Genomic DNA, 25,976 nt, shown 5'->3' on the forward strand with positions numbered 1-25,976 from the left:
AGTTCTTTAATTTCGATGCAACGTTTTAACGCCCATCCTTTCTGGCAACCCGATACTTTACACGTTTCAGACAACCATTGCAACAACTTCTCATTACGATTTTGAATCAGCACCGAATAAACATCAATAATACTCCTTTCAGCTCTAATCGAGTTACGGTTTCCCTCTCATCGATATTCAAACTCCGAAACCATAGATTCCCAAAGAACACAAATTAACTCCTTCCACTATAATTTCTTTCTCAACCATTTCATCGCTAACAATTTACTCAAAAACAGCACAGTTCTATGCAAAATCTGTATTCCCTCTAAACTACAATAATTAACAACAAACCAATATTTAATATTTAATCAGATGTCGAATCAGACTCGACATTCTATTTTATTGCAACCTCTACCTATTTAACAATTCTTTCTATATTTGTAGTATCACATTTGTAGCACTTAAAGGTAACATTTCAGTGACTCCCGAATATTCTCGAATAAATAAATAGAGCGTCATGTTAAGCTATAATTGAATGAACTAACGTCGACGTGAACCTCATAGTGAGAAACCAAGTACTTCGGACCGCGAAGGATTAACAAATTACGCGAGAAACCCTCGTAACTCCAACACAATCTCCAAGCTGTCGAAACCAGCTGCAATCAACGCCATTACAGAAGAAACAGAAATACACTGTTCAAATCTTCGATGTTTCTCAGAACGTAGCAATTCGTGTGCGCAACGGCACTACATATTTCCCCGAGGAAAATTTCTTTCTAGTTAGCGTTACATTTTGCGGGGGTGGAACCAGTATATACGTATCCATAAAAGCCGCCCCCTTCCGAGCGATCAAGCCACCATAAAACGGCTCGAGGGACCAGGAACAAGGCGCACCGATCGTTTTATCGGCTCTAAAGCGGGGTAAATCAGATTGTCGAACGGGCGAGGGGTCGCGGGGGACGGCGGGGAGGTCGTCCCAGTCACCCTGGATGACTCCAGCAGAACCGCGAAAGGTGTTCTCCCGTTCCATCCATTTCCAACGGAGCGGTCGGTCGGTCGGTCGCGCTGAACTCGGCCAACTCAGACCTCGGCCTAAATCTCCTTTTCCGCTTTTAAGGGTGGAGCATCATCGTGGACGCTACTCGCGCGTCGTTCCGCGTGCGCGTTACCCGCCGCCGCGATTATATATTTATGCGCCGCTGAGCGCACGCGAGGAGCACTGCTGCAACTTTGCGCGCGGCGTACTAAGCCTCGAGTGGAATGACAATGTGCAACAGGGGTTGCCAACTTTTCTTTAGTTTCGCGGCCGGTTCGATATGTTTTCTTGAATTGTTACACGTTTGTTTTGATGTAGAACTACTGTAAGGGTTGAAATGAGCGGTTTTAGTTTCCTTGTTTTGTAATTATAGGTATTCTTGTGGTATTCCGTATCCGAAGTGATCTTGAAAATAGTTTCGTTTGAATGTTATAGAGAATATCTGAATCGAATGGAAATGTATTACAATCTTTGTAAGAATTTCATATCGATTGCGAAGATGGTGGTTGTAGTGTTAACTTGACTTCGATCGGAGTGCATTTTAAGATTAAGAAAATAAACTTGAGTTATCTTTAACTAGTCAACATTTTGAAGAGAATACTTCGCGAGAGAACTCTCTTATTCTTGCATTGTCCCGTTAGTTTTCAAGTGGTAGGACAGTAGCTCGCGACATTGTTTTAATAGGCTCGCGCAAAAGGGACTTGGTAAAGAAGGCCCAAGGCTATCGCTGTCAGTGGTTGTCATGTATAGTTTCTATTGTAATTTTTAGTTGCAATTGTGTTTAATTTTCAGGACCTTGTACACACTTAGCCTACAATACATTTTATATTTCGTATCTCACTGATATCTACACTGTCTTCTACAAAAGAGAACAAAGTAGACGAAAATAACTTAATCAATCCAGAGTAAACATCTTCAGTCACCTTTCAGGAATCTACCGAATCGGTGTCCATATCGATCTATCGTTTCCTCCGCACACTTCTAAATGTTTGGCACACAGCCCCAATTCGAGAACCACTGACACGCAACGAGCAGCCATAACCCGTGCCAGTTGCATAATAAAGCGGCGTTCCAAGAATCTCGCGAGCGTTTTATCTCCAACGATTGCGTTCCTCGCGTAGACAAAGCATCAGGAAGCAAAGCCGGATGACCGAACTTGGAGACTTGTTGCTCGAGGGGTGTCGAACTCCGTGACATTTTCGTGGGTGGTTGACTCCAGATTTATAATCGGAATCTAGTGCTCGAGCCGTGGCTTCGCGTCAAAAGAAAAATGATCCATTGACATCGGGAAAATCGAGATCTCGAGTAAAAAGCTGCCAGGGACAAAGCCGCGAAGCTGACTTCAATTAAACTGGGGAAACTTCTGAATTTAACCCCTTAGCTGTCAACGACGAGATATCCCGTGATTCATTTCTGTTCGTAAGATGTTCTGGATGAGACACCTCGTCGGATAATGTCATGGGTATTATGAAAAATATATCTTACGTTGACGTACTGCAATATTTACAACTAGTAATACACTATTACTTAATTTTCGCATTCATAGTTCATTTACTAACAATTACAATACCGTGTTAATACATTTGTAGTATCAAAATGAAGCCGTTTATTTCTCTTATTCCTAACAATCGCCACTGTTAAGATACCAACAATTGCGAAACGAGACACCCGAATCCTCGTTATTTCGATGAGAATTACCTACTGTCAGAGGACGCGCGGAGCTCAAAGTTACGGAGCACATTTTGATCGCGTTTCCTCGTTACCGCGATTCCTTCGAGCTTTGCCTTCGAAGCTTCGCGGCGGAGACGCTTAGTTTGCCGCGAGCTTTGCTCTCCACCTTAATACAGCCCGTGGGCGGCCGTTCGCCGCGTCTCGGCCTCTCCCGGGATAGGTAATTAAATATTTCCACGCGGCGATGAGCGCTGCAAACGGCGCCGTTCAACGACGTAATTACAAGCCGACTGTCCGGCCGCGTTATCAGCTTAGCGCCGCAGCCGCCGCGCGCGCGCGCGCGCAATTTCCCCGTGAAAAACGCCTGGAAATGTCTGTTTGCCCGCGCCACGCACGGCAAACAACGGTAATTGCCGGGTGAATGTCGTTCGCGGTCACGCCCGCGCTTCCGAATTTCCCTGGGCTACATGAGCTCTAACCGCTTTGTTCAACGGCCGTGCCCGTTTTTAACCCTTAAACTGTTGCGGCCGGATATACAGTGGCCGGCGAAAGTATTCCGATGCGTGTGTTTAGGGGTTTTCGACGGGCAGCTGTGACCGGTGCGCCGATGGGTTTGCAATTGCTCGAATGTTCGAGGCAGGAGAGAAACTTCAATATGTTGGTCCAATTAGGATATAGAATTTACAGAATTTGGGGTAGTTGCGTGCATTGCCCATTGCAAAATCGATGAATTTTTCTGATCACTTCGCTATGAGAATATTTAGCGGTTTGTAAATATAAGTGTGTGCTAGAAAAACTAAAAATCTTCACGACTGAAATAATTAATGAGGACAATGAGGATTGAGCGTGTGAGTGAGCGACGGAAATTTAATTTTAAAGCTGATTAATCTCGATTTTGATCGGAACAGAACCTACAGCCTGATCAAGGTTAAGTGATATTATTATCTATTTATCGAAGTTGCCAAATCTTTCCGTTCGACATCAATATTCCCATCGCACCGCGTGTCCAAGCGATTAGAAGCCCCGCTCGCCGACGACCGCCCCAGCGAGAGCGATAACTTCGGAGCCAGACATCAAAAACTTTCAATCTTCCGATCCAAAAGCTCAATTCAATTTTATCGGACGTAAACCTCCGAAAAAGCCCTCAGAACGCGGAAAGTTTAAATGAGAATCGACCGCGCGAAGTGCTCAACCGCGTCCAGGCCGCGCTCGCGAGCGTATAACAATCGGAGCGTTGCCGATTCATCCGAAAAAAAGGGAAACAACGGCAACGACATAAACGCCTATGAAAAACGTTCCTATTTTTCCCTCTGCTCGACGGATGGGAGAGGTCGCTCGTGTTTCCTGGTCGCTTCTATTTTTATATTTTTCCCGATTCGTCCATCCGTCCGTGCGGCCGTGCGTGCGCTCGCTCCTTGCACCGAACGGGACGCGACATTTTTGTTTCGTCACGCGTGCCCGCGCCTCGCCGGCTCCGAGCGAATGGAGTTCGATTACAATGCGCGCGGATTGGCCGCCCCGAAAATCCTGTCGAACGGTTTCATCCATTTTTACGGTTTCACGGACAACCCGGCGACGCTCGTCGCGCGATTGTCACGTAAGCTCTCTCCGAGTCCCCGTTTTTAGTCCGGGCTGGAGAGCCCGGCCCGACCCAGTCCGGCGCGACGCGACCCGTCCCGGGTCTGCACGAGAAAAATGCAAACTATTATGCCGGTCACAATAGGCTCGACGAGGCTTTCACTCGTTATCGGTAACGAATCGCCTTCGGGACGCCAACAATCGGGCGAAATCGCTCGTGTCCCCTTCCCTCCACCTCGCCTCGCCTAGCCCCCGGTGCCTTTTATCCCCGATACCTTCGAGGACTTCTCGAATTTCTATCGCGAGCGAGCCAAGGGTGAAAGGTCTCGACGGCGCGCGGTCGCTGAGAGGCCGAGCGGGCGGGCAACTGTAATTTGCAACGACAAAAGGGTCATTCTCGTCTTTATCGGTGACTAGAAGCTTATTCTCGGCACGTGACCGGGGACAGGTCGAGCAACCAGGCCTTTCAGCGACGCATTGCTCGCGGACGGTGCTCTACTTAACTCTGGAGGAATTGAAGGTGAATGATACTGGACTCCGTATACTCGCTCCTCGATACAAGTTCATTTAGAATGCTTCGTTGTATTCGTCATGGGCCAGAAAATGCGTAGTGTCGATGGTTCGTGGTCGATTGACTCTGTCGATCTTCCTCGAAGAAAAGGTACGGAAAGAAGAAAGATATGGGTAACCTAGATTGAGACTGATATCGGAAGAACATAGTGAAAGAGAAAGTGAAGAGGTTCACAAGTGACACTGAAGGCCCAGAACTGGCCCTAAAACACTCGTAAGCGCTGGAGAAGGTAGAAGTAGTGCGCGTCTGTTCGCCAAATATGCACTTGGACAGACCAGGCAGAAAAGAAAGGAATATGAAACAACAGAAGAAGAAATAGTTTTTCGAGAAAGCGTACCGTGGCCACATAACCATCCACGGGTGACTTTCAGACAGTACTTGCGGAGGATATTGAGTCAGAAATGTAACTTTCAATATGAAATTTTGGCGAGGGCAATGGAAACTCATAGTCTACTATTGAAATTCCGTTCGCAAGAGACGAAACAGATATTGAACTATTCTAAGCGAAATATTAGGAGCAGTCGTAGTAGCAAACAGGCAACGAAAAGAATAAAAATAAATAATCCAAAGTAAAGTAAGTAAATAAACTCAACGTTTCTACGAACCGGCTGGCAATTTGAAACATTCCAAAGAATCGTTCAAACAAAATAAGTCTATCGTCCAAAGCGCCAGCCCAAAAACCCTGTCATCGCATCCATAGTTGATAAATTTCCAGCAACGCGCTCGTCAGCCCGCGAGTATTAATAATTCCTCCGCCGTCTGCCATGGCAGGGCATCGTTTCAATGCCAGCAAGAATGCTAAACACTCGCTGTATGTTTAACAGAGCCATCAGTCGGCGGAAGTGTGCCGTGCAGTATGCATTCGGTTTTTAATAAAATATCGCGTTCCCTTCGTCGCGTACACAACAGGTGTCCCGAAACACCGGTACACGTGTTATCGCGCGGACCGTTAGCGGGTTGACACGTAACACCGTGTCGCGCTCGTTCGAACGAGGGGCTGGCCGAAGCGAACTCGATCTTTCGGAAATTCTTCTGGGAGGGCCGTGGCGCCGCTCCGTAACGAGACGCGGCCCATTGTTGCCTTTCGATCCGACAGGTTATTTGGTCAGACACCGATACAGGACACCGTAGGGACGCCGGCGTCCGCCGTACGTGCGCGCCTCGAGTACGTACGGGGAAACGTGTACTCGCTGGACGGAAGCAGCCGGAAGAGACGCACACTGGCCCGTTCGGAACGGGAGAGCCGGAAATTCGTATCCGTCGGCCAGTAACCTGAGAAACTGGAGGACCAATAGCCACGGGCCATCCTCGAGCTAAATTCTATCCAGCCCCTATTTTCTTCCAACGTCTCCTCCCCTGTTCCCCTCCTCGCTTTATCTCTTTTACTCCTGTTCCCTCTGTGTCGTCGCTCTTAAATTACCATCCCCTTTTCTTCCTTTTTTCCTCCTTTTTATTATCCCCCTTTTACTCTGGTTTCGTCGATCTCATCTTCGCACCCTGTTCCTACCGTTACTTTCGCGTTGCATTTATTTTTGCCTTCTTTTAACTTCTTTCTTTTCCGTCTTTTATTCTCGTTTTTATTCTTGGTTTGCCTCCGTCTTGTTTTTATTATCTTCCTGTTAACCTCGTTCTCTTGGTGTTACTTGCGCCCTCTACGTTGTTACCCTCGGAAAGTCGTTATTGTTTTCTTTTTCTTAGTTTCTTTCTTTCTTGCTTTTACTGTTATTCCGTTGCCGTTGTTTCTCTCTTTCGCCTCTTTCTCTCTCGCTCTGTCAGTTCTTTGAAGTCGCCGTTCTCTTCTAACCTCTCCTTCTCCGTGCTCCTTTTTCTCTCGTTTTATAGAGCCTGTTTAATTCTCTTGCCTCCATTACTGTCTTCCCACCCCATTCCGCGAAACTTTCTCATTATCCCTCAAGGAATGCGCATCCCAGAGTTTCGCCGAATTGGAACGGCCTTCCCCGCCCCGCCCCCTCGCGGGGAACACGTGGCGATCCGATAGATACGATCATCCCTCGATTACCACAGACCAAGCACCATATGCATTTCTTATGAATCCGGAACAATGGTAATCGTAGAGATGAAATTGAGATCGGCACATTCCAGACGAGTCTCGAATCGAGAACGAACACTCTCATTGCAGTCGAAATTTTTAGGAACACTCGTATTCTCGTATAATTACGTATAAACAGACGCGAAAAAACATCAAACGAACAGTTTAATGAAAACACGAAACACCAATAGACCCGTTTTTCAATTACCAAAGCGTGGAAATACACGGTATAACAGGTTCAATTAGCAAATTCAGCTTGGAAAAACAGAGTTAAATTAACAATGTTCCCCATTAGACGTCTGACAAATATTGTCAATCAACGTCGCGTCGAAAAACAAAACGAATCCATCGTTATTCCATATTTCTATTATAACCTTCCCGTAAAGCGTTCTAGACTACTATATCTGCGCGACATTTATTAACGGAACGTGCTGACAACATTCTCCATAAAAATTGCCTCTTACCGTCCCGAGATGAATACCGTTCCTCCATCGCAGACCGGGAAACAATGTAATCGAACTCGCCCGATGCTTTCAGCGACATCCTAACAATATTTCTCTCAAATTGTCCCCGACTGAACCGCTGTCTGCGTCCATTATTCCACGATCTCTCCGTAATACCACACATACTTGTCTCCCCCAAACAAACGATTTACATTGTTCCTTGCCCGCCGGATTCCAGCCGAAACATTCCCTCATTAAACATTTCTTTTCTCCGCGAGCCTCCGACGGAATCCCCCGACGTCGACCGAAAGCAATTAATTTCTTCGCTCGCGCGCAATTTACACGAATCCCCGCGCGAACGTTTCCGTTTCACGATTATCGGAGTGCTACGGGTTCCGCGGGGGGCTGCGTATAAAAACCCGTATTCGTGTTACGCGCGTGCACCCGTCGAAACAAATTTCCAAGGCTCTCTGTTCTCCGGTGTCGCCTCGCCCAGGCAAATTTGATTTCGCGGCGGCCTTGATAAATGCCGCGGAATCGATACCGCCGACGGAACGACGGGGGATGAAACGACCGGAAGCGGGAGGAAGGGGGAAAACGAGAGTTACGAGGTCGGAGAGTTCAGCTGCCGATCGAACGCGGAAAAACCGAACGTTTGCTACCGTTTCAACCCTTTGCGGCGCCGAGTGTCCTTGGCTTTTCATTCTCAGGATTACACCGGCTTCGTTTAACATTAGCTTTACGCGACATTCTCACGCGTACTGAATTTTACGAGCTTCATTTGGTAAATGTTTGCGTCGAGTTTTATTCATGCTAGATGAAGGGATATCAATTTCTTTGGGAACGATAGAATTAGTTTCCCCATTTTACAGTTATCGATATTTTAAAACTATTAACCTTTAGCAGTCCTATGTCGAGTCAGACTCGACATTCTATTTTATTGCAACCTCCACCTGTTTTAACAATTTTCTCTATATTTGTAGTATCACAATTGTACCATTTAAAGGTAACATTTCAATGACACTCAAATATTCTTGAATAAATAAATAGAACGTCATATTAAGCTGTAATTGAATGAACTAACGTCGACGTGAACCTCAAACTAAGAAACCAAGAGCACTTCGGACTGCAAAGGGTTAAATATCCAAGGCGAAAATAAATAGTTTCACTTGAATACTATAACGAATACACGAAAAGATCGAAAAAGTATTATTGCAGTCTTTACATCGATCACGTACGAACGCTGTCACATCTTCAGTAGTTCTAGTATTAAACATAGTTGATCAGTGATTTAAGTGATACAATTTTCATTGACAGAAATGTTTCAAGAATTCAAATGAATTCTACTATAACTTTCGTATTTATCGATATTCTCTTATGATCATCGTTATTGCTAATATTACGAATATTGTATAATACATACTAATTTAGTAAAATCCGAATTTACTAGTTTTCGATCGTTGACTGTGACCGATCGCGACCGTACCGTTTAAGTCCTGCGTGAATCGAACCTATCGCTGCTCGGACACCGGTGGACATTCCTTTCGAGTTTAATTCCGGCGTAATTAGAGGCGCGCAGAACGTCGTCCGCCGGTCGTGTCGTTACGACGACATTGTTCCAGGCCGGCAATAAATTCGTGCCTTGCGGTTCTCGCGTTTCAACGACACTCCCCGTTAACGATTACACGGACGAAGGGAGCGAGCGGGAGAGAGTTTTCCAGTTATTCATTAAAATTTCAACGGATTTTACGAACGTCACAATGAAGGCTCTCGAGCACACCGAGATCGGCCCGGGAACAGTTTCTCTCCGCTACTCGGACGAGTGTTACGTAACCTATAAACGTGAACTCGTCGCTATCTGTTAACCCCTTAAGGACCAAGCCCCGAGTGCCACTCGGGCACGCTCCACTCGCGGAATGGAACGAAGTCGGTGTCTGACTTGGGCATGGCTAATTTTTCTGTGAATGGAATCTAGGTGGTGCATCGACGTATTGGAGTAATGTGACACTAGCTGACTAAGTTGATAATATTTTTTATTGAATTCCTGTGTTATCGCGAGAGAAATGTTTCGAGTAGTTCGCAAAGTGTCGATTCGTTTGAGTTAGCATTCAATGGTATTTTTCTATTATCTATCTATTATCCTCCTTTTCCCTGAATCACTAACGATGGAGTAGTGTTAGCGAACACAGCTGTAGAAGTTAATTAGAAATTCGTTAGAAATTATCTAGAGGGAATACTTTGGGGATTGGTTCAGCAGAGTATACATGTGTCTGATGATGCATCGAGTTAAGCAATTCTCGAAGTACGGAACTGTGCTTCAGTAGTTTACTTGTTATTCGTGCGAGATAATAGAGAATCGGATGAAACGCGACGATGAAAACAGGGGTAGCTGATCTACTAGAAACGAGGACGCCAACCTAGACGATACCTAGGTGCAGTGTTCTTTGTCAGTGTTGGCGGCACGAGTGGATGGCTTACTGATGTTGGAATTGTAACTAGGTACGAGTACTCGAGGCTAAGGACGCTTTCCCGTTTGAAATTCCAAGGCAAAGACAACGATCCCATCGGAACGTGGATCGATGCGCGAACGACCGCCGCGCGATCGAAAATCGCGGCGAGCACTTGAGCAGGAATCAATCTCAATCTGCAGCCTCGAAACCGCGGAGTTACGCCGGACACTTTCCCTCGGCCGGAATCTGCAATCTACTAAATCAACTGACTCCCGCCTAATCCGAGCCTGACCCGGGCGAAACTCAAAATCGCGGGAATCAATCTCAATTTGCGAGCGAACTTCGAAAAGCTCAAGTTGCCTTGTTCACTTTCCCTCGCGCGGAATCTTCGATCCGCCGAATCAATTCACTCTCGCCTAATCCGAACCTGATGCGAGCATATCCAAAACCGGCGAGAACAATTCGAGCAACGATCGATCTCCATTTGCGAGGAAACTTTCTAAACCTCCGAGTTATCTTGCTCGCTCCCGGGAAAAGGAATCTCCGGGCGAATCGATCATAACGCGGCGAATGAATGATTGGTAGTGCGTGCGAGTGGTCTACGTCGTCTTGCGACTGAGAGGTACGCTCGGGGCGACGGGAAATTCGGCGTGACTGGAGAAATACGAAAGAGTGTTACGAACTGGGTGCAGGATCGCGAGACTGAGGCGACTAACGCGGCGTGTACGTGGCCGCGTGAATTTCGACTATGAACGGAAGGGTCAGAGTGCAAACGAGAAGGGTGCGAGTGGAAGGAGGAAAGAACGAATGGGGGTGAATGGTAAAAATGGAAATCCGGCTGGCGGAGAGCGTGATAACGAGAAACTTTATTAGTTTTTCATTTGACTTTCATTAACCCGTTGGACTTAGGTGACTCACCGTCACGTGACCTAATATACCAAAACTGTAAAATCTTGAATATAAGATTAAGCTACTTATGATGCGTCGATATATGAAGCATTGAAATAAAAGCTTCTCGTCGGAAGTAATAACATTTCAAGCGAAAAGTTCAAGATTCTTCGGAACGATTACTATCTCGCTTATATCTCACATATCTAACAAAATTCGATTAGTTCGATGCGTTACCAAGAAAATAAGTGTGTAAGTTTACATAAAAAATGATGTCAATTCGGGTGATGTGGCAGTGAAAGTATTAACACCAGAACTACCAAGCAAATTGATATTTTCAAATATTTATATAGGAACTCTAAGAACACAGCTATTAACATTTCAATTAACTTACAACTTGCATATTAAGAAATCAATTTCCTTAGTAATTTCGCAGAGAGGAATCTGTTATCTTTTCAACTCTTAGCACTCCAGGTTGTTTTGTAATCTATCAGCAACTGCAACTAATTTTTATAGTATCCCTATCGAAAATGACAAACGCTATAACACTTCTTCGATCTTTTTCCTTCTTAGCACAAAATTTGGATGTGCGGAGAATCGAATAATTTTAGGGTAGTTTCTTTGAGATCCACTAAAATATTTAATATTATACCTGGTGCAGTATTGGAGCCTACAGAGTTCAAAGGGTTACTAACTGGGGAAGAGGAATTCAGGAATGGGTCAATCTGACCCATTTCGTAGTTCCAGCGTTAAAATTCTGAGTTCCGCGAGCCAGTTAAGCCGTTTACCCAGAGTAAAATCGTACAGTGATCGCAGTCGCGATAGAAAAACTTACCCATCTATCAGCGGCACGTCCCTGAGTATCCTGCGAGCCGCTGCAAGTCGATCCCCAGCATGGGCGGCGAGCAGTATCCTCGTCAGTAGCTGACCAAGGATCATCACGCCCACCACCATCCTCATCCTCCTCCTCGCTGGACCCGCAGCTCTTCCTTACTAATGTCCTCATGCCATCACCGTCGGCTGACCGGCTCGCCCGCAGGATACCTTCCTCGGCAGCGATTCTACAATTTCCCGTCTGTCCTATGCCAGTCCCTTGTCACTGGACACGTTAGCCCCCACCCACATTCACTGCTCGCGGATCCCCATCATCCCCGCGCTCCTTCACCGTGAAATATCGTCCGCCGGACCGGCGAAAATTTTCAATCGCCCTGCAGCCCTGATCCCCGTGAGACTCCTACCCCGGTTCCACGCTATTATCCGAGGATCCAGCCAACCGATCAGCCTCCCACTCTTCCGATCTTCCTCTGTTTCCGGGACATTTCTCTTGCCACTCGCTACCGGACTCTAACGATTTCTCGGCTAGCCAGCTCCTCTGGATCCCCTATCGGGCTACCGCCGGCTCAGCCTTCGGGCATCGTCCTCGACTTCATTCCGAGCTGCCCGTCAACGAACGTCGTCGAATCAAACTGTCGTTGATCTTGACACTTTTGCGTTCCCACATCCACAAACGTTGGCCACACTCTCCACCGTCGGATAATCCCTTCGGAGCAGAGCCGAAGGCAGCAACCGAGTATCACGCACGTCCCCAAGACAGAAGTTCACCGCCGAGCGTTCGGGTTCCACCGACGATTCCACTGAATTAGCAAGGAACTCCCCGATCGAGATACTCCTCGAGAGGATTCCCCTTTTCCGGCGAGCCGGGATCAGCCCGGCTAGCTGATCCTCATCGATTCGATCCCCAAAGGTTCCCGACGTCTCCGGCTCCCCGTTGATAGGCGGAAGCCGCCGAGAGCCACTCGAAGGATAGAGTGTCTTTCGGCTCCGCAACTTCGGGCCTCTTTGATCAGTTCGAGGGGATCGACTCGCCGTCGCGGAAGCACTCCCGGGCTGGGACTGTTTTGCTAATTACGCGGTGGCTCGGGGCGGTTCGCTCTTGTCCGAATTATTCGGCCCCGCAGGACGGCAGCTCGTTATCTTCGTTCGCCGTCCCCTCTCGGGTCGCGATTTTATTTCGCGCAGGCCGGGCGTCGTTGCACGCCAGGACACCGTCGAGCAGCCGGAAGATTAATTAGCGGCTGTGTCAAGAGACAAACACGACGGGCGAGGGAACGAGTGGAGCTCGCGACGAGAAAGGACAAGGCGGATAGCCGTTTCGAGGTGGAAGCTCGTTTCGCTCTCGGTCGAGCTGGAATCGACGTGTTCCAGGTCAGCCGGTTGACGCACGATCGGTCGGCCCGCCTCTAACGTCCGCGGTCTCGCGCGGACTTTTTCATCAGCGGGCGGCGCGCGATCATCTGCACGCGCCGGTGATACTTCATGATCGCGGTATCGGGAGGCCGTACAACGTGTCCCGTAAATCTGTCCCGATTAATTCGGCTCCCGGTTAAGTCTGCCGATTAATTACGCGGCCCAACCGGCGGAACGCGGCTCCTCTCGCGCTTTGGCGACGCTGCCCGGCGGAATGATGGATCGACCAATCCGACCAGTCTCAGCCTCCTCTCGCCGCTCGCCTCTCTTTTTGCGCCTTTCCTCGTGCTGTCTCTTCCTTCTTCCCTGTTCCACGGTCACTGTCCGTGCGAGAACGGTTCTCATGAACTTCCGCGGCCACCGTAACGAGCGGCCCGACGCGACGCTGCAATTCAAACGAGAGGAACGGATTACTGGCGAGTGTTTTTGCCGTCTTCCGCCCGCGGCTGGGAATTTTCTAATCCCGTCTGCGGCTTGGGGAAAGGCCGAGGGAGGGGCCGGGAGGCGCGCGGCCGGGTTCTAATTACTTTCGCGGGCAATTACCCGGCGGCTGTGCGTTCTTTCGGACTCGCGAAACACGGTTAACAATCGAACGGCTCGAAGCGGACGCGGCCGCCGTTAACGTCGGCTGCGACTAATGAGTTGGCGTGTTCATAATTATCGGCGGACACGGCCCCCGCGTCCGTGCGCCGCTTATCACCCCCGATACACGATATTTATCCGCCTGCCGATGATTAATTAGCGCTAACGACGTTAACGATCACGCCCTTTGATCCTTCGCGGCCGCGGCCCCGGCGGGACACGTCTCTCCCGATTTCCAGCGGTGATTAAAACACGCCGGTCGTCCGCGAATTTCGATCCGGTGGACGTCCACCGCGCAGAGGGATTTTAGCTACGTTGACATTGGAACAATCAAGTTGCGGCTGGCTCCCGTTTCAAATTGCACTACACTGCGACGACTGTCGGACCGAGTATCCTCGTCGAATAACTACTTTCGTTAATGCTTAATATTGAAAAGTCTATCTTTAATTAATCATTCGAGTCGTATAGAAATTCCTGCAGTAACTACTTCTACCAAAATCCAAGTTCCTATCTCATGGAACACATGACACTCGGAACCTGTTCAGCTATGTCGCGACCAGTCGATTCGCCAGGCCCAAACAATCATTCAATTACAATCACGAACAATCTCTCGAATCGCAAACAGAAAATACCGTCCAGCTCCGAACTGTCAAATCCATTCAATTTCCAATTACGGTACCGCGAACCGTCCGCGGTTTAAATCTCTCCGCGACTCGACGCTTACTCGCAGCCCCGGTGTACCGCAGGAAAAAGCGACCCCCCATCGGAAATACCGCGGCGAGTGAAGAGTTCGACACACGGAACCCGGAGGAACCCGGGCCAGGTGATGCGGACAGCCGCGTACCTCGTGGAAGTCGCAGCCCGTCGAGTGCGGCGTTAAAAATCGGCCGCGTGGGAGTACGCGCGCGAAGTTTCAGCCGCTCGGAGAAGTTCTCGGTTCGCCGGCACGGCGATTCCGGCGGGACGGGGGTCGGGGATCGTGGGCAAAGGTGGCCGGGAGGTTCGTGAACATTCGCGGGACCGTGGCACGGTGACTGGGATCACGCGGTCGCGGGGTCGTCGGTTTCCGCTCGCGGAAACACGTCGCGGCAGGGTGTTCCCACGGGTGGCGGAGTCGCGCGGCCCCGATCACTGGTTGTTCGCGGTCCGGAGTTGAAGACCCGACTGATGGAAACGCACGCAGAAACCCGGTATAGCCGAGGGCGCAGGCGCTCCCAGTTCCTTCGCGCGATCCTCCTCGCTTCCAGCGGGACCCCCGCCAGCCTCTGTTGCTCGTCCGGCTATCTCTCATCCTCCCTTCCGGAAACGCGCGCGCTATCCCCTTCGACGCTCCGTACTCCGATCTCGCCGAAGGTCCTCTCTGCGGCCGACTCGGAGACGACGCCGGCCCAAGGAACAGGCTTTTGTTTTTCGAGTCGTGTTGTTCCGCGATGCACCGTGGGAATGTCATCCGTGTGTAGGGGGCTGGAAAGGTTGCTGGCTGGAACTGTGTATCGGTTCTGAGTGGAACTGTTATGGGACTGTAGTAAGTGGGATGTTTGAACGTTTATTCACACGGTCGAAGTATGTAATCAAGTTAATCGTTTACAAAGATTCATTAGGTTTTTATCTTAATGCGAAGTCGATTTTTATATTCAGGCCAAAGAACTTACCTTCGTCATCTTCGACGTGGACCTTGCCATACCACTTCGCAATATTGAAATTGAAATGTCTCTTACACTAATAGCTTCTGGAAGCAAGTAGCTCGATATTGCAAGTCGCATCGATTAATGCATGAAGCCTTATATACGATGCTTACATTTCGTAAGAAAATTACTTTCATGGCAGGTTCTCGTATCTTCTGTACTGTCTCAAAGACATCCCTTAAATCATTTTCAAACTTCCAGTATAACACACTCTCGAGAAAACGTTCCATACAAGTGCAATAAACAACATCGAAACGCTGCACACGCGACAATCCATAGCTGTCAATCTCACTATCCCCGCGTATTACCTAAAACACTGCATCGCGGTTCAATAAAATCTAGGTTCCCCTTCGACCCTTCTCCGAGAATACTGAAAAAACCACTTCCCAACAATCCCTCGTCCCCGTGATCTTCCGTTTCTCCGATGATCCAAACTCTCGATACCCTATCAATCCCTTCCACTCCCGTCGAGCGTTCCCGAGCGGAGATCTTGATTCGCCGCGGGAAAGTTTCCATTCCATCGGCGGTCCAGGTGACCGGGTAGGTCTCGAGTCGATCGTAAAACGCGATAGCCCGCGCGCAGTCGATGGAACTCGATTAAATCTCGGCGCGGGGATTGCGCGTCGCCTCCTGGCCCGGCGTTGATCGCCGTGGCTCCCGTCGTTCGGCAGAAATTTTTCCTCGCCGGGCTCGAACTCGTCACCGGAAACGCGGCAGGGACACACGGGCAGCCCGTGAAACGAACCGGACGAGATGTTTGAAGAGGACGAACGTAATTTCGCGCGGTAATAGACAGATCCCCCGGCCTGGACGTCGCCAACAGCCGGGAGTCCTCCATCAGGACACGCTATTGTGCCTCTTCTATCGAGTTACCTTTGATTCCGTTCGCCAGAATTAATCTTTCCCCCCGTCCTCTTCGAGTTTCGGATCCTTTCCTAACTCCCCCGCCCCGGCGGCACCGCCATCCCGGACAGCGGGACGTTCATTCGTCTCGTGGCCCGGTCTAATGCAAATTCCGAAAACGCTCCGGAGCCACGGCCATAAATCAGGTTAACGTTTTCCACGTTTGCCGGGTACGCTGGCCCCCGTGTGTTTCGCGCGCGCCGCGCACCAGCCGCTTCATACTGCACCTACGTCCCGCTCCACCCCGCCGCCGCAGCTTCGTTCCTCGCCGAGCAACATCCCCCGCCCGATCCACAGCGTGATTATGATGACGGCGTGCTCGACGAAATTGCGGTTCGCCCGTTAAACACTGTGGTCTAATCTCAATTTCTAATTCTATTTCGAGATGAAGCGTGGAGTGTCTTTGCAGCGGCCCGCCGGATGTCCGCGACCGGCTGAATGACTTTTTTTTTATTCTTCCCGCATTAACATTTTAATTATCCGCCTTTTGATTCGCTGCGGCTGGATCCTCGTTGAGTATGGAACGGAGGTTTCGATGTTAGACCTGGCCTCTTGCGATTTGCTGCATAGTCTGTTTATGGTTTAAATAGGATTTGTATTTTCAGTTGTAGCTCGGTTGAGCTCGGTTTGTCGAAATGATTGAGTTAGTGGGTTTGAGAAACTGTGTCTGGAGTAACTGTTAGGAATTCGATTTGATTTTTCATCTGATTTTACCTCCTAGGATCGTTTCTTATAGAGTTCGCTTCGCATAATCGGACTCGTAAGGTGACGTTCCCTCTCGGACAACGGTCTATAGACCCGATGATCGAGGGAAGACAAATTCCGGCGAAGTTTAGGCCGCGTTTGTTATTCTCATGGTAATAAAGCAATGTCGAGAGCACTTTGTTCCGAAAGCAGGAAGCCCTCAAGAGTAAACAGAGCTCGGTTCAACGCCGGTAACAAGAACGGAGGACGAAACAACATCGATCCGGGGCCGGAAAATGAATTCTAAATGAGCCGTGGAAACGGCTCGGCTTCGATCGTTATTTCAAACGAGCCCCCGATGTATTTATCGAAAATCATTAAGACTCGGCGGCGGGGGCAGGACGAACGAGGTCGCGTCGCGCTGAAAAATTTGTATTGCAGATTTTTCGGGCTGACCCCGCGATCCGTTTAATTACCGAATGGAATAATTATCATCGTGTCGCGTTAACGAGGAGAAACGATCATCCCCGGGCAAAATAACATCGACAAATGGCCGGCGCCGTTGCGCATCGGACCGATCACGATTGCCGATCGATGTCAGGTGTTTCGATGACTGTGAAATACGTATCGCTTCTCACGCGAAATGAAGGTATTTAAAACGTTGTTTCAGCGGCACTAATTTCTTTTATAAATAGAGCAAAACACGCGGGATAACGTGGTCTACGATTAAATTTCAAGAACTACACTCTCTCGAGATACGCGAGCCTGTTAAATCGTTTCACCGGTTTCTGCAAAGTTGCTTGTAGTCCGTAGTAGATCGCGTGAATGCGAGATTTCGTTCTCGTTCCTATCGATTTTTCACGTTTCTCGAATCGCAGCCTTCGATCGGTCAATTTGGCGTAGCCGAGCGGAGCAATTTGCACGGCTCGCTAAACGCAGGCGATGTCTTATGTTGCGTTATTAGTGAATTCCTCGGTTGTTAGTACACGAGTTCAATTTTCGAACTACTGTTCAGCGTTATGGTGATTGTAGAATTCTACTGGAGCGAAGATTCGAGATATGAACCTTGAAGTTTGAAGTTTGAAGTTTGAAGGTTATTTCACTAAGGCGACACGCCTTTTTAATGAGAAAGTAAGAATATTCTCTGTCGCGTCCAGCCTCGAGACAGGATCTTATCCAATGAAACGTCTCACAGTCGACGATGCTCGATTATCGCGAAGCTCGGCGCGAAAAGTAGCGAAGATCCCGAAAACGCAACCACGGTACACGGATCTTTAAATAGTAACAGATTCCTCGTGGACTTCGATCGGTTTCGTAGACGAAATTTGCGGTGCTTGTCCTCTGAATAATTTAGCTAGCTCGGTCTGAGCTATTTCCGTTCGATTCAATTTCCATCGCGAAACTCTTGGCGCAATGGCCTCGATTTTTACGAGTTTAGACGGTGCATTAACTTCGCGTGAATATTTTAAACTGTACGCACACGTGACGCGAATTCTGTTAAACGCTTCTTTAACCGTTACAATCACTCTTCTTGTTTATTCAATTTTTCTATGTACACATGAATAGACAACGTTCGAAAGAATTCCTTTCGAATAGAAAGTTTTCAGTTCCTCCCATGCGCGTTTCCGATAAAATGAAATTTCATGAGCGTATTAAACCCGTCGATGCTGGTGAGCATTTAATTAATTTCCTATAACAGTAAGATAATGGGAAACGATTGTAAACCAATTAATAATCCGTTCGAGGCAAAAGTCAAGCGGCATACCTCGGAGCTAAACGAAGTCGCAGGCGAGCGAGGCATGCCGGTGTACGCGATCGGTGTACAGAGGAGCCCGGAGTTCGATATAAACGGCGTTATGTTGGAATAGCTGCGCGCTATGCTAAGCGACACTCAATTAATGGGAGAAATAGCGCGCGAAATACGAATAAAGCGGAACGTACCCCGTACGCTCTGTACAGCGCGAAGCTGTTGGACCGTGTGATTCTAATTAGAATTTGCCGAACCGAACGAAATCGGCAAACGCGTCAACGGTGTTCCACGTCAAACTGAATTTTTTCACAAAGTAACCCCCCGTTAGAAGCCAGATCGCAGATCGATAAGCCCGCCGGAAAATTGCTACAGACACCCGGCCCGCGTTATTCGCATTTTTAATTAAAGTCGCTAATGAAATCTATCGATTCGATGTTTCCCAGCGCGACCGCGGCACACTCATTTATTTCTCTATTCGTTAATCGACTCATTCGAATCGCAGCGACAACGTGTCGAACACTTTTGTCAAACCTCTCCAGAAGTAACTCAAAATTCTAAAGTCTCCTATACAACATTAACCTCTATAACACCTTCGTTTCTTAATTTACGCACGTTCCCTCATTAAGCTAGTTTCAATACTATCTATATCTCATCGGAAGACATTCAATATTCCTAAAAAACTGTCGAGTGCAAAGGGTTAACTGCTTCGTCCACACCGCTAACTGTATATGAATAGAATCTGAAACGCTAATTAAATCGAAACTTCAATATATCCGAAACGTCTAATTACAGGCTCACCCTTTGATACCTCCTCGAGCCGTTAACGCAGCTTCCATCTCCCCGTGAACTTCGCCGTTGGCAAACATTCGTTTCATTCCGATGAAACACGCGCGCGGGTGCGTGCGTCGCGCTCGTAAACCAGTCACGGAATAATCCTAGAAAAAGGATGAAGCGTCATAAACGGCGCAGGAACGGGTTTCATAACCGAATTACAGGGCCAGACGGTGAAAGTAATTTGTCTGTCCCCGCGATGATCAGTCGCGTGACTGGCACGCCCTTACGGCCTCGTCGGGATTTAGACGTTTCCACAACGGACTGCGACGGACGCCGCTTCCTCCTGCACTCTCACCCCTGTGTTTTCCTCGCGCCCGGCGCACCCTTAAAATCAGGTCCAACGGCAAGTAGCGGCCGCCGGCGTAATAACGGCAACATCAACCGCGTTAACGCGATAAAAAATTTCACCGTCCGGATTGCTTGCTTTAGGCATGCAATTTCGACGGAGGAAATTACCGGGTAGACGGCCGGTTTACAGTTTTGAGGAAACGCCGGTTCGCGTGACAGTGTCCTCCCCCGCTGTCGTGTCAACTTTTCAATCTCCCGCGGATAAATTGAAAATTGAACGACATTTGGAGAAAACCTAAAGTTGCTTAATATTACGTTGAACTGTATCGTAACATTGTATTTAACACTAGAACTACCGAGAATTTAATAGGATTAATACGCAATTCCTATAAAAATTGTAACAATAGATTATTGTCAGTTTCTTCAGACATTCGTTATAGTACTCAGATGAAACTATTTATTTTCAAAGTCATTTCGAACATTCAATGGTTCGAAGATATCAGTAATTGCTAAACAAACAAATCGAAACCAGTCAATGCGCATCGATTATGAAGAGTTAGGTTCTATTTGAAAATTGGAAGCTTTGCTTATTATTTACCTATTGGTAGCGAAGCGTAATGGGAAGTATAACACTTATTAATTAGAATTCTCATGTTACTATATGATTACTTAAATATTGTTTAAATATTGACCAGGGATCTCGAAAATTCAAATTTTTAAGAACATAGCTGGGAAACTATATGTTTTATGTATCTTCTCGTATCGCGTGCATTTATATAGTCTAGTCGTCCATATTCCTCCTAGTCATATCTAAAATTCACAAGCCAAATATCGTCGTTACAGACAACTTTTATAACCGTTCACAAAAGAAAAATCACTCTTAAATTTTATAGTACATAAGAGTACAACAGAAATCTTCCAGTTGAGCACTTACAGTTTCCACCTACGACCCGAACATCCCGAATATTTTTCGAATACTTCCGCGGCGACGATGTCCCGGAAAATCCGGCGTGGCGCGGGAAATTCGAAACAAAGTTGGTACTCACGAAAATGCCTGCGGAAAATTGTTTCGCAGAGGTATGGAGATGTTTTTGGCGACGAGGCGGGGGTGGGTTCGGGCGCGCGGAGGTATCGCGTCCCGTTTAAATTGCGTCCACGCCCCAAAGTGGCGATCTCAGCGTAATAACGATATCAGCGACGTTACGCGATACCTGCCATTAGCTGGGACCGGTCGGCTATCGATTTTATTGACCCGTCGCGCCGCGGCGAGGGAATATTCGGCGTATTCCCCGCGGGCGGCCCTCCCGGCGAGGACTGATTGTAATTGAAAATTCTGAGCGACGATAATTTTTCAAAAGTTCTCCCGCGGAGCACGCGCGCGCGCCGTACCAGCGGCGGATGAATTATTTTCTGGTAGCCAAGGGCCGACGGCCCCTTTCAATAATTCTCCCGTCACGGTAATCGAACGTCGTATCGGCAAGCGGAGCGCGCCGGCCGCGGGAAAAGCGAAACAGGGTCGGCTAAGGTCAAACTAATCGGGACGAAGGGTTTCTTAACGGCGGAGAGGAAAGTTTCGTGGAGGGAAGCACGGGGGAAAATGTAACTTGCGGTCGAATTGAATTTGAGATGGTGAATTTGAGAGTGGGCGAGATTGCTTTGAGCAGATTGCGATGTTTTATTGATTGCGCTGCTTCGAGTGATTACTTTGGATTAACCCCTCGCATTGCGACTACCCTCCACCGAATTGTTTCATTGTTTATGATTCGGCGGACGGGAGGGAGTTATCGTTGGTTCTGTGTTTATCGTGGCGCAATGAGATTGATCGTGGGAAAGTGTAACCTTTAACGGAGAAATAATTTCATTATTTTTCTGACTATGGTTGTAATATTCACGATTAACACGTTAAATACTGTGCTAGGTCACTGCGAAATTCGAAGTAAACTTAAAATTCCGACGCGTTAAGGGTTAATTTAGACTCGGAGGAGTGGAATATTTGCGAAACTACGTTTCAGTTTGTTCACATTACAGAGCAAGGGGTTAAGTAACAGTTGTAGACGGTGCGTCGGTGATCGCGTAACGCGGAATGATTGTTTAACGCGTGAAAGGAAAAAGCTATTAATCATCGTCAAGAAAGTTCTCAGTTAATGTCAGCTAGCAGCTGGAAATGCGATGGATCATAGAGCAATGGAAATATAATTTCAGACTTACGGACTGTCGCGAAGTATTAGCCGATAATCAGTTCCGTTCAGAATTCCGTATTCCATCGCGCGATATTCGAAGGAAAAACTCGCGTGACCGGTCCGCCGCCGCTCACCACCACATCCACGCGACTCGGCCCTCTCGTATAACTTAACAAGACAGTATATCACCCGATCATACTTTCCAACATTAAGAAGCCATTAACACGCCATATAATATATCTTTATTTCAGCGTGCACACCGTCCCATTATCTGGAACTAGGTCCCCTCCGTACCCGCCGCGCGCGCGACGGTATCTCGGTTCAATTTCCCTTAATAAAAAGCATATCACGGCAATTAATCCATGACGTATCTGAACAAAGGCCAGGCGGCGGCCGTTCTTTACGCGCATGCGAGCCGTTCAACCAGCGAACAAGTCGTCGAGTGGTGTTATTAAAATCGCGAAACGCAAATACGCGACGCGCCGAACAAAGACCGCTCCGAGGCAGCGGTGGACACTTGACAGCGGTGTGTCCGATCGGCACTGATCGAACGTCAACCCTTTGACCTTACATCCACCTGTAGTCCGATGGAAAAGACTTCGCTTGTCCTGAAAACTAAAAAGTCAGTATGACAAGGAAACTGGAAGGATCGAATATTCAGCTAAAAAATATCATTGATATTTAATCAGAAAATAATGAATATTAGTGAGAAAAATATTCTCGAGTGCAAAGGGTTAATCGGGTCGCGCGGTAGACAGTAGGAAGAGCTGTTTCTAGACTTACAATTGAATTTTTCAAAGCGACCACTTTTGTCCTGTGAAGTCACAAGGTGTAAATCAGTGGTCCTCCAGCGTGTTAACCCTTTGAACTCTGTAGGCTCCAATATTGCACTAGGAATAATATTAGATATTTTAATTAATCTTAAAGAAACTACCCTACAATTATTAAATTTTTCACACATCCAGATTTTGCGCTAAGAAAAATAAAAGATCTAAGGAATGTTATAGCATTTTTCATTTTCGCTACTATAAAAATTAGTTGCAGTTGCTGATAGATTACAAAACCATCTAGAGTGCTAAGGGTTAAATAATATTTAGCAAAGATCCTGCGGTAGATTGCTATTAGTCTTCCTGCAAAATTTGCTAATTCCTTATCATCGAGACATTTTCAGCGACTTCCAGAAAAATCTCCCATTCAAAAAATATTACCATTGCCCGGGTTGGTTCAAGTAATTTGATTACTTCCGATGTTAGGCCGGTGATCACGCACAGCACTGTCAAGTGTGCACTGGCCTTTATCCTGGGCGCGGATCGCGAAAACGAGAGAGTATAAGGCGTGGGCGGGCAAGCAAACACGCGGCAGGCCGGTTGGTCCTTGTCGCAGGTGCCAGATTGCGTCGCTGCCGGGATCGACGCGCCGCACCTGTGAGGAATTACCCCGAGGCACGCAGTCTAGTTCCTCCGGTACCTGTACCGAGTCTGTGTATACACGGAACCGCCCCGTGTACGACAAGGGGAACGCGGACGGATGGCTCTGCCTTCGAGAGGCGAACCTGGGAACAGGTCTCTCGGAATTCGCCGGCGGCAGCGCCGCTCGCGGATGGATCCTTACCCTTTAAAAGGGTCAGAGGGTCGTCGCCGGATGGGGATAACGACGGGGGGAGGATTGGGGAAGGTAAGGGATGTTTTGTGGAGACGCCGAAAGGAAGTTGACCGACTACCCTCTAGCTAGAATGTCGCCAGACAGAGGGGAACCGCGAGGTTACGGTGCTTAACCGAGCAATTGAGGTAATTAATGATGATACATCCTTATTGGCGCATCGGAGGAAATGAAACGATTTTTGGAGTTCGATGTAACGATGGGGAAAAGGAAGATTCTGTATCTGAGGGTTTCTGAATATTGTTATCTACGATAGTATTAGTATTCTTTAGATGTTTGGCAGTTTATATTGTCTGTTATTGTTTGTGTTATTTTGGAATGTAAATGTTTGGAATTTCGTAGGGCGTTTGGAGGTATGCAGGTATAGTTGTAGAAGAATGATGGGGTTATAGTTGTAACTGGAGACTGGTACGTTGATTAATGTTTGCCGAGCACCGCGACATATTAATTATTTCCCAAGAACAGACGGGAACCTACGGGACACCAAGGCAAGGACAAGCTCGCGGAGAATGTAATCGTCCACGATTCCTCGATCGATTATCGACAAATACCCCCTGAATTGCTTCCGATGCTCACAGATTGTTATACGCATTCGCCTTAGCTTCGCTTAGCCGGAATATCTCTGGCAGGAATTAACCATCTTGAACAGAAAACAACCCTGAAATGCATAATACATAGCGGAACGCGGAATCGATCGGATAACCTGCGAAATGAACGGTGGTACTCGAGTTCGAATAGGAAAAATGAATCGGACTTGCTCAAAAATCACATTAAAAATTGCCCGGAGTGCAAAGAGTTAATCGTTTGATACAGTAAAACTATAGAACCTGATATTTAATGTTAAACTTTGTATAGTGCCCTGATACATAAAATATTAGAATAAAATAGCTTTGTTCCTCAATATACTAGCGATATCTCTTCGAGTTAATCAAAGAATATCGTCTCCGCCTTATCAAAAAATGTTAAATATTTCCAGTAAGGTTAACATTCCACATTAAACTTCAAAACTTCCACTGAAAGTCGCTTCTCGAACGCAAAGCGTTAACGAGCGATCCCTTATATCACCGGCAGTTCTACCAATCCCTCGGCCGCCACCCGAAATCCCACATTAAAGGAAAAGAAGGCTCCGCGGGTTTCACTGGAGGTAGCTCGATGGAGAGAATAATTCGTTCGCAATTGCACTGGGAGAGCAGCAGCTCGGTTTTACGATCGCCGCAGGCGTGGCGGCGCTCTTCCCCACGAACGGCGAGCGTTACGGACAACGGCGAAGAATTTGCTTTGTCAGGCGTGACGATTTGTGTACGGCACAAAAGCGTGTCTATCGGACGACCATTCCGAGGAAAGTGACCGTTCAACGTCGGCCTCCGTCCTCTCCACCGCGTTTTCTCCGCCGATTGCCCCGCTGTCTTTCTCCTAATGCCGTTCCCCCGCCCCTCCCGCCGCGCTCCGCGCCGTGACAGTCGGTAAAGCGCGGAATAAGAGTGTTCGAGGCACAATAAACGCGCCTCTAATTGTTAAATATCGTCCGCCATTCCGGATCCGCGTAACGTCCGCCGCGGGGACTTCCGTTTCAGCCGGCGCCCCTTCGCCGGCCGCGCCCGCGGCGAGCTCTCGGCCGGGGAAATTTAAAGTACGCGGAATACATTAAATCTTACGGCTGTTAAAACTGCCGGCCGTCCCGCGGCTTTTTTTACGAACTTCATTATTATAAGTGGCCCGCGGCTCGGTCAACGGCTGACTCGAATGGTGTCCCTGCGGCGCGCGCTTCCGCCCGGCCTTACTCTCTTCTAATGATCGCGCAAGGTCGTTAGTCGAATAACGGCGAGCGATAAAAAAAATTGCGGCGAGGGGACGGTATTTGCAAATGCACGCGGCCGCCCAGTGATTTATCGAGCAACGCGACGCACCGGAAACCACGCGGGGAACGCTGACCCCTGGAAACGCCTGATTTGAATGTTTCTGGTTTCGGTTCGGGGAGGGGGCGCGAACGATGGAGATCTTGACTGACTTCGTTTAGATAACGGTTCAACGCGCCGGTTTTCAAGAATTTTCTGTCCCTCGCTTTTCATTCATTATTGAGAACAATGGATATTTCTCGAGTATTTTTAGAAACTTGATAATGTATATGGAGAAATGAAATTTAATTTGAATTGGTCTTTTATCTCGCTCTTTCTATTTATTCAGTGACAGTCATTCGAACAATTGATTCAAATGTAATCAATTATTTCTCATTATCCTACTACACTAACGAAGTTTCCAACAATTACATTTGGAACTGTAATATCTAAATGGCAATGATTGCACAATGAAACGTTCTTCAAATATCTTCAAATATTTTCACCCTTAATACTAGAACTACCGAGCGTTTAATACGATTAATATGCAATTCCCATAAAAATTGTAACAATAGATTATTCTCAGTTTCTTCAGACGTCCATTACAGTACTCAAATCAAACTATTTATTTTCAAAATCATTTCGGATATTCAATGCTTC

General features: G+C 47.7%; 1 protein-coding gene across 1 annotated transcript in view; it reads right to left on the bottom strand.

Moving 5' to 3' along the window:
- Positions 1-14,650, bottom strand: part of LOC116430178 (dipeptidase 1) — a 123,608-nt gene extending 108,958 nt beyond the window's left edge. Inside the window, exons 1-2 of the mRNA XM_076368288.1 lie at positions 14,343-14,650; positions 11,505-13,301 (exon numbers count right to left, since the gene is read on the bottom strand). Of these exons, the coding sequence (XP_076224403.1) occupies positions 11,505-11,629 (125 nt within the window). The 5' untranslated portion in view covers positions 11,630-13,301; positions 14,343-14,650. The remainder of the gene's footprint in view (positions 1-11,504; positions 13,302-14,342) is intronic.
- Between the last annotated feature and the right edge of the window lie 11,326 nt (positions 14,651-25,976).

The sequence above is a fragment of the Nomia melanderi genome, chromosome 6 (genome assembly GCF_051020985.1).
Source record: "Nomia melanderi isolate GNS246 chromosome 6, iyNomMela1, whole genome shotgun sequence".
Taxonomy (NCBI): Eukaryota; Metazoa; Arthropoda; class Insecta; order Hymenoptera; family Halictidae; genus Nomia; species Nomia melanderi.